The 15,164-nt window shown below is 33.9% G+C and overlaps 4 protein-coding genes across 7 annotated transcripts; 3 read left to right on the top strand and 1 right to left on the bottom strand.

The window, feature by feature from the left end:
- Positions 1-217: 217 nt before the first annotated feature.
- LOC123313471 (60S ribosomal protein L38) lies at positions 218-705 on the top strand. The gene is made up of 2 exons (XM_044898368.1): positions 218-340; positions 441-705. The coding sequence occupies exon 2, from the start codon at positions 453-455 to the stop codon at positions 663-665; it is 213 nt and encodes a 70-aa protein (XP_044754303.1). The 5' UTR covers positions 218-340; positions 441-452; the 3' UTR covers positions 666-705.
- A 726-nt stretch (positions 706-1,431) lies between these two features.
- LOC123314234 (E3 ubiquitin-protein transferase MAEA) lies at positions 1,432-4,284 on the top strand. 3 transcript variants are annotated; one of them, XM_044899380.1, is made up of 6 exons: positions 1,432-1,562; positions 2,113-2,536; positions 2,830-3,105; positions 3,234-3,384; positions 3,648-3,840; positions 3,901-4,284. In XM_044899380.1, the coding sequence occupies exons 1-6, from the start codon at positions 1,446-1,448 to the stop codon at positions 4,000-4,002; spliced, it is 1,263 nt and encodes a 420-aa protein (XP_044755315.1). In that variant the 5' UTR covers positions 1,432-1,445; the 3' UTR covers positions 4,003-4,284. The 3 variants fall into 3 exon arrangements, with proteins under 3 accessions (XP_044755315.1, XP_044755316.1, XP_044755317.1); XM_044899381.1 differs by having other exon boundaries at positions 3,240-3,384; XM_044899382.1 differs by lacking the exons at positions 3,648-3,840; positions 3,901-4,284 and adding an exon at positions 3,506-3,609 and having other exon boundaries at positions 3,234-3,440.
- A 498-nt stretch (positions 4,285-4,782) lies between these two features.
- Positions 4,783-11,247, bottom strand: LOC123313500 (cyclin-G-associated kinase). 2 transcript variants are annotated; one of them, XM_044898411.1, is made up of 17 exons: positions 10,982-11,247; positions 10,860-10,921; positions 10,624-10,798; positions 10,284-10,549; positions 9,963-10,185; positions 9,357-9,616; positions 9,144-9,301; positions 8,556-8,895; positions 8,252-8,499; positions 8,091-8,196; positions 7,858-8,033; positions 7,159-7,352; positions 6,950-7,104; positions 6,389-6,752; positions 5,804-6,240; positions 5,582-5,743; positions 4,783-5,361 (listed from the first exon to the last, which is right to left on the bottom strand). In XM_044898411.1, the coding sequence occupies exons 1-17, from the start codon at positions 11,115-11,117 to the stop codon at positions 5,248-5,250; spliced, it is 3,576 nt and encodes a 1,191-aa protein (XP_044754346.1). In that variant the 5' UTR covers positions 11,118-11,247; the 3' UTR covers positions 4,783-5,247. The 2 variants fall into 2 exon arrangements, with proteins under 2 accessions (XP_044754346.1, XP_044754345.1); XM_044898410.1 differs by having other exon boundaries at positions 6,389-6,758; positions 10,982-11,246.
- Positions 11,248-11,797: 550 nt separating this feature from the next.
- LOC123312806 (LMBR1 domain-containing protein 2 homolog) lies at positions 11,798-15,131 on the top strand. Its single transcript, XM_044897306.1, has 11 exons — positions 11,798-12,108; positions 12,225-12,412; positions 12,483-12,650; positions 12,705-12,915; positions 12,968-13,147; positions 13,217-13,394; positions 13,447-13,628; positions 13,682-13,921; positions 13,988-14,189; positions 14,310-14,408; positions 14,528-15,131. The coding sequence occupies exons 1-11, from the start codon at positions 11,935-11,937 to the stop codon at positions 14,794-14,796; spliced, it is 2,091 nt and encodes a 696-aa protein (XP_044753241.1). The 5' UTR covers positions 11,798-11,934; the 3' UTR covers positions 14,797-15,131.
- Positions 15,132-15,164: the final 33 nt, after the last annotated feature.

A 15,164-nucleotide genomic window follows, 5' to 3' on the forward strand; every position in this document is an offset into this window, starting at 1 on the left:
GTATAATTTTGAGCGACGAATTTATTTGCATGACCCTGTATAAATTTTGTAAAATAAGTTTTGGACAACCTCTTGCATTTCAGGTTCAAATTATTATTTTTTTGTATATTCTGTTGTGATTTTCATTTCATTCCAAAATGGAATTTTATATTAAATTATGAATTAATTCATTCTTGGTGAATTTTTGTGTTCTGTGGTGAACACAAAGAAATTGACAGAAAAATCTATGATTGACATGTTCAGATATTCTGTCATCCCTTGCCTTTACCGCTTCGTTGTTGAGGCGAGCACGTTTTCTTTTCGTTCAAAGCTAGAACGAGTTTTATATTGCTGACCTAAAGTAAGATATATATCTTTTTTGTACAATTTAAGTCATCCATTTGACTTGCCGTCATACATTTGAACCCGTTAATTCATAAATTCCTCACTCTCCTTTTCAGAAAGTAACCAAGATGCCAAGGGAAATTACAGAGATCAAGGAGTTCCTCCTAACAGCCAGAAGGAAAGACGCTAAAAGTGTTAAGATAAAGAAAAATGTTTTAAACACCAAATTCAAGGTGAGGTGCAGCAGATTTCTGTACACCTTGGTGATAACGGATAAGGAGAAGGCTGAAAAATTGAAGCAGTCCCTCCCACCAGGACTCCAAGTTAAAGAAGTAAAGTGAATTAAGTTGTGAATACCTTACAAATAAAATGTTAATCAAAGTATCCGTTTAATTTTTATCCTTATACATTTTCTCAGATACCTTTTTTTTTAATTAATTTGGAAGGGATAGTATTCTAGCCTTACGAATATTTCTTTCTTTGTATTTTCATTATTTCTTATTAGTCTTCTTTTGAATTTAACAACTCTTTGGAGTCCCTGAGCAGTGTGAAGTTTGAATTCTTAATTGAGAATTTGTTGTTACTTTTTGTCGAAATTTTTTGTATATTAGTATGACAAATTCAGATTATTTAACAAATACCTACCATATTCAGCTGCATTAGGTCAGTCTACAACATTTAGCATGTTCTCTCAAAACATTATCATGTCTCGTCTGGCTTCCCTATGTTGACTCCGTTCATTTGTTAGATGGTCGACCAACAAGTGTTGTTCCAGGTAATTAAGATAATCTCAATTTCTTCTAATGATTTTTATGCCGAGAATAAAATATTCTGCAAAGTTAAGAACGTATAAAATCAAGCTGAATTTGATTTTGCGGGTGTTGATATTTTCAAGAAGATTCATATGATTTCCCAGTAGGAAAATAATTAATGATTTAAATTTAAATATTTCGATAGAATGTTTCACTAGCCTACAAGTATTGAATATTGTTGAATAGAAAAGAAAAAACTTCTTAAATTATTGAGATGATTATTTTCTTAAGTCATTGATCTTGTTCTCTGTGGTTCTATCAAAGATTAACCTATTTGGTTCTATGCAGAGACAAGTTGTCTCTGGTTCTATGAATACGTCTTGTCTTGTCAAGTCAATCAGCTGTTTGATATTTTTGTTTTGTTTTTGTGACAGCATCAAAAGAAAAATGGCTGATATAAAATCTCTGGAACATCCTACTTTGAAAGTGAGTTAATATCAATTATAGCATGAATTATTATTACTGATTTTTTGTTTGAACGTCTTAACCCATCGCTATCAACCTATTTTATACTGATAACTTATTTCAAAGTTTTTACACTGATTCTTCCTCTGATCTTCACCATGGCAGGTAGTAAAGTGAAGGAGAAAATATTAATGCTTGTTATTGTTTATTTTGATTATGTTCATTTATGAATTATTGGCATAATTTGCTCCGATTCAATGAAAAACGGAATTAAGATTTCAAGTTGATTGTCATCTTCCATGAATCACAAGTGTATGATAGTATATATTTTTTATCTTTGTCAGCTTCCTGAATTTTGGGCATATGTTTTATCTCTGATTATTTCTTAAAACTTCAGTCTATACAAATAAGTGCTAGATTGACTTAGCCAATGAAGGTGGAATCTCCCTATTACTCTCTCTTGAGAAGGTGCTTTTATAGACTGGTACAATAGATTTAAGTGTTAAAAATTATTTTGAATTATTTTAGTGATAAAACTGATGTTGAATAAAGCTGTTGTAATTATTATTAGGTCCCTTATGAAATCCTGAATAAGGAATTTCGTAAAACACAAAAGAACATTGATCGGGAAATATCTCACATAAACACCGCTTCTTCGGAGATCAACAAATTTTGTTCTGGTGAAAATGTGAAAGCTAGAGATGTTGGCTCCCTATTAGGGGGTATGGTGGAAAAGCTACAGGTTTTGAAGAGAAAAGCTGAAGAAGGTATCGCTGAGGAACTGAGCACTAGTAATACTTGTAAAAAACGTTTAGATCATTTGAAAGAGCAAGCGGAAGCTGTCACAAACCCCAATGTATCTCAAGGGATGCTGAATCAGTGGAGACGTAAACGGTTAGATAGGATGGTTGTAGAATATTTCTTGAGGAATGGTTATTATAATGCTGCTATAAAGCTTGCTGAAAGATCAGGAGTGAAGGACTTGACAAATATTGGTGAGATATCATATAACTTTTGTTCACGTTAAGTTTTTAACAAGCCATACATGAAGAGTTTTTCATAATGGCCAAATCTAAATCCCAGTGTGAGTGAATGTTTTTGGGAGTCGTTTTTATAGTATCCTGTTCAAAGAGGAAGAACTCTTCTTTAATTTTGAGTCACTGAATGCAATGAATTAGAAATGTTCATAATGGTGAATCTATGTACAATATTTGAATCATTTTTCACTAGTTTTAAAAGTCTTTCATCTAATACTCCAAAAAGCTGTATATTATTGTCCGATTTCTAGACATCTTCCTGACATCCAGGGAGGTAGAAAAATCTTTAGCTAGAAAAGAAACAGCAAAGTGTCTGGCTTGGTGCCATGATAACAAATCCAAATTGAGGAGACTCAAATCCAATATGGAGTTCAACATTCGTATTCAAGAATTTGTAGAGCTTGTCAGGGCCGATAAAAGAATGGATGCTGTCAAACATTCCAGAAAGTACTTTCCAATTTTTCAAGACGAACACCTGGATAAGATAAAAGAAGTCATGGGTTTGCTGGCTTTTCCTAATAACACACGTAAGCTACTCTCACATCTTACACCATTGTATGGTAGATGAGATTTTGATAATATATATATATAAGCTACTCTCACCATCTGAATATTGACAATATTCCTATGAGAAATTGATTTTCACTATTTCTAGAAATAGCTCATTACAAAGCCCTATTAGACGCTAACAGATGGGATACATTGATTGAAGAGTTTAGGCAAGAGAATTATAGGTTATTCCAGTTGGCTTCGCAGTCAGTGTTCACTGTTGCGTTAGAAGCAGGCTTGTCAGCATTGAAAACACCATATCCTTTTCATTCTTGGTTAAAGTTTTTGTTAAACTATTCTCTGTGGCATAAAGTTCCCACTTAGGCTGAAGGACTTCGGTCGATGGCCATTAAAGAACAGTTATTATTATTATTAAAGTTCCCAATATATTCAACTTTTCTACCATAATTGATAAAAATACTTTTGCACAAATAAGTAATTATTATCAATGGATGATTATTCATTGACAAATTTCTGAAACATTTCGTAGCCCCAGCTTTTTTCCTTAATAATTGCTCAATCAGTGTTACTCTGAAGATGAAGCTAGGAACCCAGCTTGCCCTGTTTGTCAGGAGGATATGAATAAATTAGCTGAACCTTTGCCGTTTGCACACTGCTCTCAGTCCAGACTCTACTGCCATATTAGTGGTCTACCTCTGAATGAAAATAACCAGCCTATGATGCTTCCAAATGGTTGTGTTTATGGAGAACAGGTAACATTTCAAAGAGGAGTTGTTGTTTATTTTTCATTATATCAATTTTTTATTATGCAGGCCTTGGCGCAAATGGCAAGGGAAAACAACGGTCAAATAATATGCCCTAAAACGAAAGAAGTGTTTCCCTTCAAGAAAGTTGATAAAGTATTTGTAATGTAAATATAAATGTGATTGGCTTTTTTAGAGCACTAAGCATTTATTTACAATGTAAATAGTATTTTCTTGGATAAGTGAACATATAATACCATGCAATATCTTTTCTTCTGTTACTGCAAGAACTTTCTTTAATTTCAAAGAATTTCTTGCTCTTCCATGATTAAAGTATTAGAATTGAATGTTAATCATTGTTTACTAAAATTCTATCTTTTAACATTTGATGAATTTATGAATGTAATTGTCAAATCAAAATCAAGTGAAATTCAATAAAAAATATCAACTTCAGTAAATTTTTATTATTATTACTTTTTATATAAATCATAGTTTTCATTCTATACATGTGATTTTTATCCTTGTTTATTATGACATTATAACTTGTGATTAATGAGCTATTATTCTCTGGTCTAGCGAACATCATGGTCACAAGTCACAACTACAGACATAGGCTCTGAACATGGAGATATTGTTATATAGGTGTCCTGAAATTAATGCAACAAAATCTAGTCACACATTTTTGAGACTCCTATTTCGCCCCAAAAAATAGTCTTTTCTTTTTATCTCAGAATCCGGTCATATGAAAATCACTGAATTTTGTACACAGGAGTTTTAGGACATGCAAAATTTCAGAGTGCTAACTATTTTGGCGATACTAACCTTAAGACTTTTACAGGACCACCATATCTGTGTTTTTTGTATCTCAAATTTATTTCAAAAACGTGTGTTGTCATGCAGAAACTATATTAATAATTCGGACTAAGAAATAGGCATAAGAAAATGAACAAACTCTGGGAACTGTTTATTGTGACACATTTTTCAACCAACACTTCAACCAAAAAGTGTTCAACATTGAGAATCATAAAGTAAAATGGAACTTGCACTTAGCCTTTGAATAGTTAAAATAAATAGAAAGGAACTAAATGGCAGGACATGATAACTTTGTCATTCAGCCTCAAGAAAAACATGGCGAATGCCCAACATTTTTCCTGTAACATATTCATATAAAAATATATCTATACAAAACATGAATAAAATTTCAAAATATGAATAAATCAACTTGATTAAAAAGTCTTCCAAAATTTCATTATAATCTAAAACTCGAGTGATATTCAGTTGCTTCTCTAACTATAGTTAAATAATTTAAAATAAATCTATTTTTTCTTAATGATAGCATTAATATCAATTCGAATAACAATCTGAAGATTATGAGAGGAATGTAAGATTTTCTAGTTTTCTTAAGTGTTAAGTTTTTCAACTACTAAAGATGTTTTGTTGCTGGGATCCGCTGCTTTCAAAATCGCTCCAAGCATTATTCAGTTCCATGAAGATTAACTTGGCCAGATTCTCATTTTCTGTACCAGTTTGCTGGAAAAATAGGCAAATATGATGAAGATTCTTTTCTTAACACATGAAACTTATCATCGGTATTATAACTATAAGTATGATTTGTTCAATGTGCAAATTTTTCCATTGCTCCTATTTGGCATTGTGTTAATGAGGTTATCAATGAAATTTTGAGCAATGTTTTGCCAAATGTCCGCCAAAGCATTGGCGAGCTGTTGTAAAGTGGGTAAGGTAAACATACCTTATCTGGGTGAACAGCTAAGCAGGCTCTTCTATAAGCTTTCTTAACATCTGCAGCAGTCACCAACTGATGCATATCACATTTATTCCATTTTGCACCTTCCCATAATACTGTGTGTAGAGAACACAATAAAGCTCTAATGTTCCCCTTCTTTCCTTCAGTCTGAAACAAGAATATTTACAATATAACAAGATATCGTAACCCCATCATGGGAGACCTTACCCAATCCAATATTTTCAATTTTTCCGGATCCATAGTAGTGGCCAGTTCCTCCTTTCTCATCTCATTTATGGACCTAGGGGTATTGTCCCTTTTCTGGGTGAACTTGTAACCTTGAGACCCAAGTAAATCGCCAAAGATATCTTCAGTTTTCGGTTTCGCCTTTTCCTCATTAGGGACGCCAGTTTTGTTGAGGGGCTCAAAGTGGGACCTACTGTAGTCGGGCCTGGCGTCAGCTGGAGATTTAGCCAATGGAGTATGACCTGGGCTGGGAGTACGTAAGGGGTTTTTTGCTGGCCCAGAGGTAGTCACTGGTATCTGTTGTGATGCGGAATGGGGTATATGATGTGGGGAAGTGTCCATTGGGGATTTAGTTTGAACGAATGGTTGATTTATTTGGGGGGCCTGCGGTTGGTTTTTGTACATTTCTCCAATGTTCCCTGAAAAATTATAACAAGTGTTTTGAAAACACGAGGATTTAAAATTCAAAGTGATTCACATTTATTGAAAGAAATAACTATTTTTATCGATATAACTCCACACTTTTGGAGTTCCATTCGAAGGCTAACTTTTGAATAAAATCATTACCTAATCCTGTGAAGAAGTTTGTTGGTTCCATATCGACCTTATTATTGACTGGAACTTGGGGGAAATTATTCCAGCCACCTAATAAACCCCCGTTACCAGCTGGCGCTCCGAATGGGTCGAATAAATTATCTACATTACTCTGAATACCAGCAGGATTGACGCTGGCAGGTTCCTTCGGTAATGGGCAAGAGCTGAAATCTCCGAAACTATTATCCGAATTGGTACTCCCACTCAAATCCGCCAACAGATCGAAACCTGAGCTAGGGGGTTGCCGAGTAGGCTGGCCCGCCGGTTTTGGGGGCGTGGCATTCAAATTGAGCAGGTCCACTGTTTCCTCTATGCTTCTCCCATCTCTGTGCAGCGGCTGAAACTATTTCTTCGTTTAACTTTGTCGAATTTTTAACGTCAATGGACGAGTTCAGAAAAGCTTGCCAACCTTGAACAAACTCTTTATAATGGATATTAATTTTTTAAAATTCTATTCATGCTTTTCCGTTGTAAGAGATTTTTCCTGTATTTGCAAGGTTAACAAGCGTTTCTGAACTAGTCCATCCAACTCACTTGAGTAGCTTCCCCATCTGAATCACTGGAATCTTTGTAAGAGTAATCATTGATGATATGCTGCGGCCTAGGGGAAGGCGGAGCAGGTCTTTGAGGTGGAGTAGGCCTAGGGGGTCTTTCTGGCACCGTTTCATTTGTCTTTGAAGGTTTACTCACTAAAATTAATCATATTGTTGTTGAGCACACTGGGTGTTGACATGGGTACATACCGAAATTGTCTATCGCCTCATCCTTTTCTAACTTTGTACTGAACATTGTGTCTGGTGTTCTATTAGTTTTATCGGTAAGCCATGGAGCAGGTTGGGAAAGTTTCCTTTCAGTGTCGGCCACGAAAACACTAAGTACTACTTTGAAAGATTCTTGGAAGTGATCTGACGAATCATTGACATCATCAAGGTCAGATCTGCAATTTTGGTATACAGTAGAAGAAAATTATTTGGGGATATAGGATGAATTGAATTAGCTAACGCTTGCACTATGAGATTATAAAACCAATTTCTTTTTGTACCAAAATCAAATTCATCAAATTCATATTTGAATATTTTTGTCATTCAGTAATGAGTTTATTTTTTTAATATTATTCAAGTTATTCATATGACGGTTTAGAACTTTTATTTTTACTGAGTTGTGAATTCAAACCTTTTGAAAGATAATGTGGATAATGGAAAATAATCAATAATTCCACGAAACCACATAATCAAGGAATTTTTTGAGTCTATTTTACTGCCTGTTGAAAAAAACCGTTACTTCTACCATTAGAAGTAACGATTATTATTAAAGATTATTTCATATTTGGCGGTAAAATGGTGATATCATAAGAAGTGCTTTTTAATCCATAAGAAACAAGAAATTTGCATCACATAAAAGAAAAATTATGTATTTTGAATTGCATTTGATGGCTCCCTTACTTTGTGAATGTTATAGTTGTTTCTTCTTCTGGAACAAACCCAGTATGCAATTGCATCTGACATATTTTGATACCAGTGGCTTTTCCCTGAGTCATAACACCTCCTAATATATTTCTTGCATGGTATATCACAATACAAACATCCCCACAAACTGTAGCATTAATATTCAAAAAGCACTAAAAAAAAAAACGAACTTAATTGCACTTTCAAGAATGAGTGAAATATCCAATTACTTTTCCTTCGGTAATATTGTATACCCTCATTTGTTCATAATCTTGCATTGTTGAGAAAATACAACGATTCTCACTGTATACTTCCAAATATGGCCTGCAGCCGTCTCTGAAAATGCTAATTAGTTAGGCGAGATTCGAACAACTACACTTCATCATTTTACCTAACTTTGGTGAACGCAGGTATGGGCTGCATTTGCAAAGATATCAATGTTAGAGGCTTGTAGTGTGGATAATTTGGTGGATTCTTCACAATTTCTGATAGATAATACAAATATCTAAGATCGGATGGACGCAAATTTGGGGGCATTCGTTTCACAGCAAACATTTGCAAAGCATCCTCTGGGATCTCGCAGACTCCAGAGTATAACAAAAGACCACACACTAAAGTAGCAGAAGCGGCTTTACCATCCTGAAATACACTTTCTCAATGAAATTGACGAATTTTTTTTGTAAATTATAACTCACTGTGCAATGTATCACCACAACGTTTCTACTATCGCCTGCTAAGTATTGGTAAATGTCTTCGGATAATTGGTAAAGAGAATTTAGTAAGGGCGCTTTGAAATTTTCAGGATATGCGAACTTGCAGTTTATAACTCTTGTGTTGTCGAATTTGGCGTGATAAGTACGACCAGACAAATTATATATGGAGTATTTGTTGTTAGGGTGCCTTGTATCCAAGAAAACTTTGACATCTTCAACGTAATTAGTTCGATATGCTGATTCCAAGCCTTCAGAGGGGTAAGGCATCACCAGTATCCTAGATGTGATATAACTGATATCCAAGTCTGTTCTGCCCATCGTCCTGAATTATCCAAAAAAAAATCGAGTAAAAAAACACGAATTTGAGATTCACAGTCTTTCGTCAATCCACTCATCACTGTTATGACCACAGATTAAAATGCCTTCCATATAATAATACATGATGAATTTTACCTTAATTTTAACCACCATTTTTATCACAAAGTCCCCTCAATATTGAATACAAAACATGAACTTTTAATCACAACCGATGTGCTGAATGATCAAACACTCAATTTAAAAATTACTCACTGTTGCACAGTTGCCATCACTTTGGTGCTCGTGTCTTTCAAATTTTTGAAGAAACTACCTGCTCCTCCCCTAATAGAAGAAAAAAGACTTGTCTGTTTACTATCCACGGGCCTCTGTTGAGGTATCACTGGGGGTGGACGATCAGGCCTTTGAGGGATCTGAATAATAAGGGATTGGTTAAATTTTTTTTTAAATTCAAGTTCAGATCATTACCGAAGGTTGTGGGGGTCTAGGCGGTTGATTGCTAGGAGACGATTTTAAATCCTTTCGATCAATTGGCATCGCAGGTCTGGCAGGTGGTTGAGGTCTTACACCATTGCTTCCTTCACTCGCATCCTCTTTAATCACATTATTACTAGGTATTTTCAAAGGAGTCTTAGGGTTGAATCCATTGGATTCTGCTATTGCTGCTATACGCTCTAATAGATCAGTTATTGTAAGCCTCTGAAGAGGATTGGCTTGAAAGCACCCACCTTTGAAAACCATCAAGTCAGAATAAGAAATCAAACATCCTGTATGTATAATAAGCACGGAAAGTCACGTCATAGAAAATTATAATTTAGATTCAGTTTCACGAAACTAATCTGGTTCTTTTTTAATCCTAAAAGTTTTTAACAAATGATTTGTTTACCCTGGAAAGGGACTTTAAATTGCTGAAATTAAACTCTGACAGGAGCACAGGTTGGAAGAATATTCCACAATTTTTCTGTTTGTCGAAAAAAGGATTTTTGCTTGTATCATTATTAGATATACATTTTCACCCAATTGGGGCAAGGCAAGAAAATATAGTCTTATATTTGATTATTCAAATTTACTCACGAATTATCTCATGGAAACAAGAAAACTTGGGATCCTGGGGTATAGTATAGTTAGCATTTAAAATTCGCAGTTTGGCTGCATCCTCAAATGGATGTCGCATAAAGCAGAGGGTGTACAAAATACAACCCAGTGCCCAAATGTCAACAGCAGGTCCTACTATGAAGTTACTCCATGTATCTACCATCTCTGGAGCTCGATACATAGGAGTTGTGAATCTTGCAAGCTAGAACAAAAATTATTTGTTAAGACTATATATTTTTCTGAAACATCCATATTTTAAAATTGATAAACCTGTTTAGAGTGAAACAATGGATTACTTACATTTTCTTCAAGACTTGAATGTTGATTTGCAGACCAACTTATATCTGGACTAAATATTTCAGAAGTAGCAGATCCAAAATCACATAACTTTATGAAGCCATCTGCATTTAAAAGTAAATTATCTATCTTCAGGTCCCTATGAATGATTTTAGGTTGTTGAGAATGCATATGAGAAACAGCTAAACATGTTTGATAGAATATTTTAACGATTGTTTCAATATCAAAGGCCGAAGTTCTAACTTTTAGAATATCTACCAAAGAACCCCCTGAAAAAAATTAATCATTAATTATTTCTCCTCAACAGTATTTAATGATCAATGCATTGTGTTATTATACGTACCTGTGCAAAGTTCAGTCACAACTAAAAATTCTGTTTGGCCATGTTGAGTCTGAGATTTGTCAATGAGGGAAGCAGTTAGGTATTGAATAATATGTGGGTGGCCAGCCAATTTTTTTAATATATTGATTTCTTGTATGATATTCCTTTTACTTTCTTCATCAGCGGCTAATAATCTCTAGAAATAGAATAGTATCCATTAGAATATGATTATCACTTGAAATTTTTTTCAAGAGTACCTTCAATGCATATTCCCTGTCTGTAGAGATATCCTGTGCAACAAAAACAACCGCAAATCCACCTGTAAATTAATGAAATATATAGAATAATAGAAATTAAAAAATCAATACACAAAATTCACCTTCAGCAATAACTTTTTTGATTTTCAGCTTCACATTTGAGATTTCAATGAGTTGCCCAACAAAACTATTCTCACTGTGTATATTATTAGTAGGTCCGCTGAAATAATCGAATGCTGATTTGAAGAGATCACTCATTTCTAAAAGTTTAAAAAATAAGACATAAAACGATAACGGCCCTGCTGAAGAGGATCAAACAGCAAACTTTTCTTTTGGTGACAAAAGGATTCACTGGGAAATTTTGTTTGTTGACTCCCTAAACACGGAAATCGTGACATTTGACAGAAGGATGTCCAACTTCAAAGTCGATCTGTTCGCTATCGATCAGCAAGTTGTATCGTTTTCAATCAAACATTCACTTTATCGACTTTATACACCTGACATACATATACAACTGATGAAAAATCTATGAGTAATGTAGAGACCGAGGTAGAAATCCCGAAGTATTTTATTCAACTGAAATCACACTTCTCAAAATTTAGATAGATGGATTACTCTATGATAATTAGCTGTCAAATTTGACACTGACACATATCTGTGGTATCTACGACACGTTGAAGGTTATGTTGGAAATGTTAGAATGTCTATTTCTTCTGAATGTTTTGAATCTATTTTAAAACATTATCGATAAAAGAAGTTATTAAACTATTGAATATCTTGTATATTTGTATCGAAATTCCGTAGAAGGAATATAATTCAGCTTTGAATAATAAAATGACGACGTGTCAAATTATAATGTAATCCTTTCCACACATGACCATTTTGATATGTCTTCTGTTCGAGATATAAAACCGATTCTGCCAAGAAATGGACAAATCATTTCAGAAGATATTCCAACTTTTCAATTGTGCAAACCAAGGTTGATACCATTGAAAAGCTTCACATTAGAAAAGCTCGAAAGAATTCAACAAGAGGCTTTGAAGAAAACTGAAGAGCTTAGGAAAAACTCTGAACAATGAGTTACTGGCCACTTATAACGAAAACTTTGTTTTCTTTTATTTTATCAAGTACAGTTTTATATAGGTATGGCAATTGGTTCAGGCACAGGATTATTATCACTTTGGTGGTACTTCTCGCTTGGAATTTCAGCTTCTTAATAATTTTTGCACTGCCTTTGGATGTTATCTCAGTATGTATACCTTTTTAAGAAATAATTTCCAATTCAATTTCAGTCCAATCAAATGAGATATTTGAATTAATAAGGTAGAATTTATATCGTTGTCTAATTCTTAATTATTTTTCAAGACTGTATATAGACAATGTGAAGGGAATGTAAGTGATAATACTAATGAACATGTCTCTATCTCAAACTCATTCACTTCACAATCAGCAAACATCAATAAAACATGCCAAGTACCTAGTAGTCATGTTCCAGATAGTGTTTTCCCAGAGTTGTGGAGAACTGTGTATTGGAGTACACAACTTTTAACTTGGTGAGTCTGCAGTAATATTAATTATTAGATATACTATATGCATAAAATCAAATTTCATTTGCTTTTGTAGGATTCTAATGCCCATGATGCAGTCATATACTAAAACTGGTGACTTTTCTGTGAAAGGAAAATTGAAATCAGCATTGATTGATAATGCAATATATTATGGCTCATATTTATTAATTTGTTGTGTTTTATTAATTTATCTTGCAGTTAAACCTGGGCCAAAACTAGACTGGTAGGTATCATTTTATAACTCCTCACGTGTAAGTAAGTAGACTTGTCATTGTAGGTCTCAAATAAAAGCCATAGCATCATCTGCAAGTAATACTTGGGGTCTTTTTTTACTTGTTCTGTTACTTGGATATGCCTTAGTTGAAGTTCCAAGACATCTGTGGAATAATGCCAATAGAACTTATGTGCTGACCCATTCTTATTTCAAGATGGCAAAATTGACATCCGACAAATGTGAGGCCGAAGAAATGGTAGATGATGTGCTTGAGGTAGTTTGAAAATTTAATAGAAAGTTGCAGTTTAAGATGAAGAAAATTTTAGTCACTTCATGCTGTATCTCGAGTGATCAAACCAGGACATTACTTGAATGATAATTTGGAAACTATTATGCAAAAACTTCCAATAGAATTGAAAGATAGGATGAATAGAAGAGCTGTTACAGTTGAAGAATCTGGTCATGATTTACCTAGTGAAAAGTCTCTGATTCGTCTTCACAAGCAGGTAAGGAACTATCTGATAATTCGCCTTAATTACTTTCTCTTCCATACTGCACAGTTTTTATACTTTCAGGTCATAAAAAGTCTTCAGGTACTTCAAAGAACTGAAACTCAGTACAATATTCTGGTGGAAAAAATATTTGACCTGGAGGATATTTTAAAAAATCAAATATCAAGAGATAGAAGATTTAAGAAAACATTCCAAAAACCACCAAACTGGTTCACATCATATATCTATACTCCAACAATAGGTAAGAAATTAACTTGAACTTTAAATTGAAAAATAATCCTTTTTTTTTCTAGAGTGGTATTGGAAATGTTTCTTATATGGTTATATACAAAAAAGTTTGGCAGTTATTGCAGCTGTCTTTTCCTTTTGCGTTGTTTGGTCAGAATTAACATTTTTCAATAAAAAACCTGTTTTATCTATTTTCGCACTTATCGTAGCAGCAGCTGGAGAGAAATATGATTACTTCACCATAGAGGTATATACTCTCATTCGGGTTTTTTTAAATTTGATTATTATTTCTTTTTCCAGTGGTTATCGACAGCGGTGATTTTGTATTTATGCTATTGTGCTTATTCAACAATTCTGAAGATTCGTTTGTTGAATTTTTATTATTTAGCACCTCATCATCAAACCAATGAGTACAGTTTAATTTTTTCCGGAATGATGTTGAGTAGGTTAACACCTCCGCTGTGTTTGAATTTCCTGGGGCTGATACATATGGATAGCCATGTAATTGAAGCCCAAGTTATGGAAACTCATTACACTCAGGTAATTCAGAACTCCAAATTCACTGTGTTTGTGAATTTAAATATAAAATAATGGAATTTTTTTAAGGTCATGGGACACATGGACGTAATTGGCATAATTTCTGATGGTTTCAATATCTACTTTCCCATGGCCATACTCATATTCTGTCTGTGTACATATTTCAGTTTGGGATCTAGACTATTGTCATTCCTGGGTTTTCATCAATTTGTTGGAGATGATGAAATGACTACAGATCTTGTAGATGAAGGCAGAGAAATAGTGAAAAGAGGTAAAAAGGAGAAAATATATATATATATTTATGAAAATTGGCAATACCGAAAATATTCACTGGCTCACAAGTGTTTTATGTAAGTGTTATCCATAATAATGCATATTATTTTTGCTTCAGAAAAGCGTAAAAGGCAGCGATCTCAGGAATCTTCGAATCGAAGAAAGGAATTTCAGGAAAGATTTCCAACAACGGGAAGGTTTAGGAATATAGAACCAAGTAAGTAAAAAACCCTTTCTTGGATTTTATCCTCAGAAGTTAATTCGAAAATCCAATATTGCATGTGTTTTGGTTTAGGTGGTTAAATACCCAGTACAAATAAATTGTTTTTAATTAAGGTCGACCCTCCACCGAACTTGAATATATGGACAACACAAAGTCCAATCTTTTACGTGACTCTAGCCAGTCAACCTATAGTGGCACAAACTTCACCACAGCTGCTAACGAGACAAGATTTCCTTCAAACACGGATGATATCACTTCGAGATTTGGAGCCAGTACAGGTCTAAGTAGAGATTTAGATCATAGGTTTTCAGGTTATCAATATGATTCAAGTTACAAGGACAGAGTCGGCTATCCTCCTAGAGGCATATTCGATGATGTTTAGCTCTCATTAAATTTGTAGAAACTCATTGATGAAAAAGAGCATTTATTTATGTGTGATAAAATGCATCAAACTAAAATTATGGAATAAATTTAGTTACAATTCCGAACCACCAAGGGGACATTCCACTTATAATTTATTCAGTAGGGATTGAAATTTCAGCTTCGAAGAGCTTGTTTGTGTTGTGATATTTTCTTTGCTCATTTTGTAGAGGTTGAGTTTATCCATTTTTCAAGGTTTTTTTGAATGATGGACATACAACGAAAGTTGATCTACTAATTATTTATCACTGAAAATCTTGTGTTAAGATCTGAAAAATAAATTTCTGGTTAGTTGAATTTTGACACTTATTGGTATTATTTGTGCTTTCC

Source organism: Coccinella septempunctata, chromosome 5 (genome assembly GCF_907165205.1).
Source record: "Coccinella septempunctata chromosome 5, icCocSept1.1, whole genome shotgun sequence".
NCBI lineage: Eukaryota > Metazoa > Arthropoda > Insecta > Coleoptera > Coccinellidae > Coccinella > Coccinella septempunctata.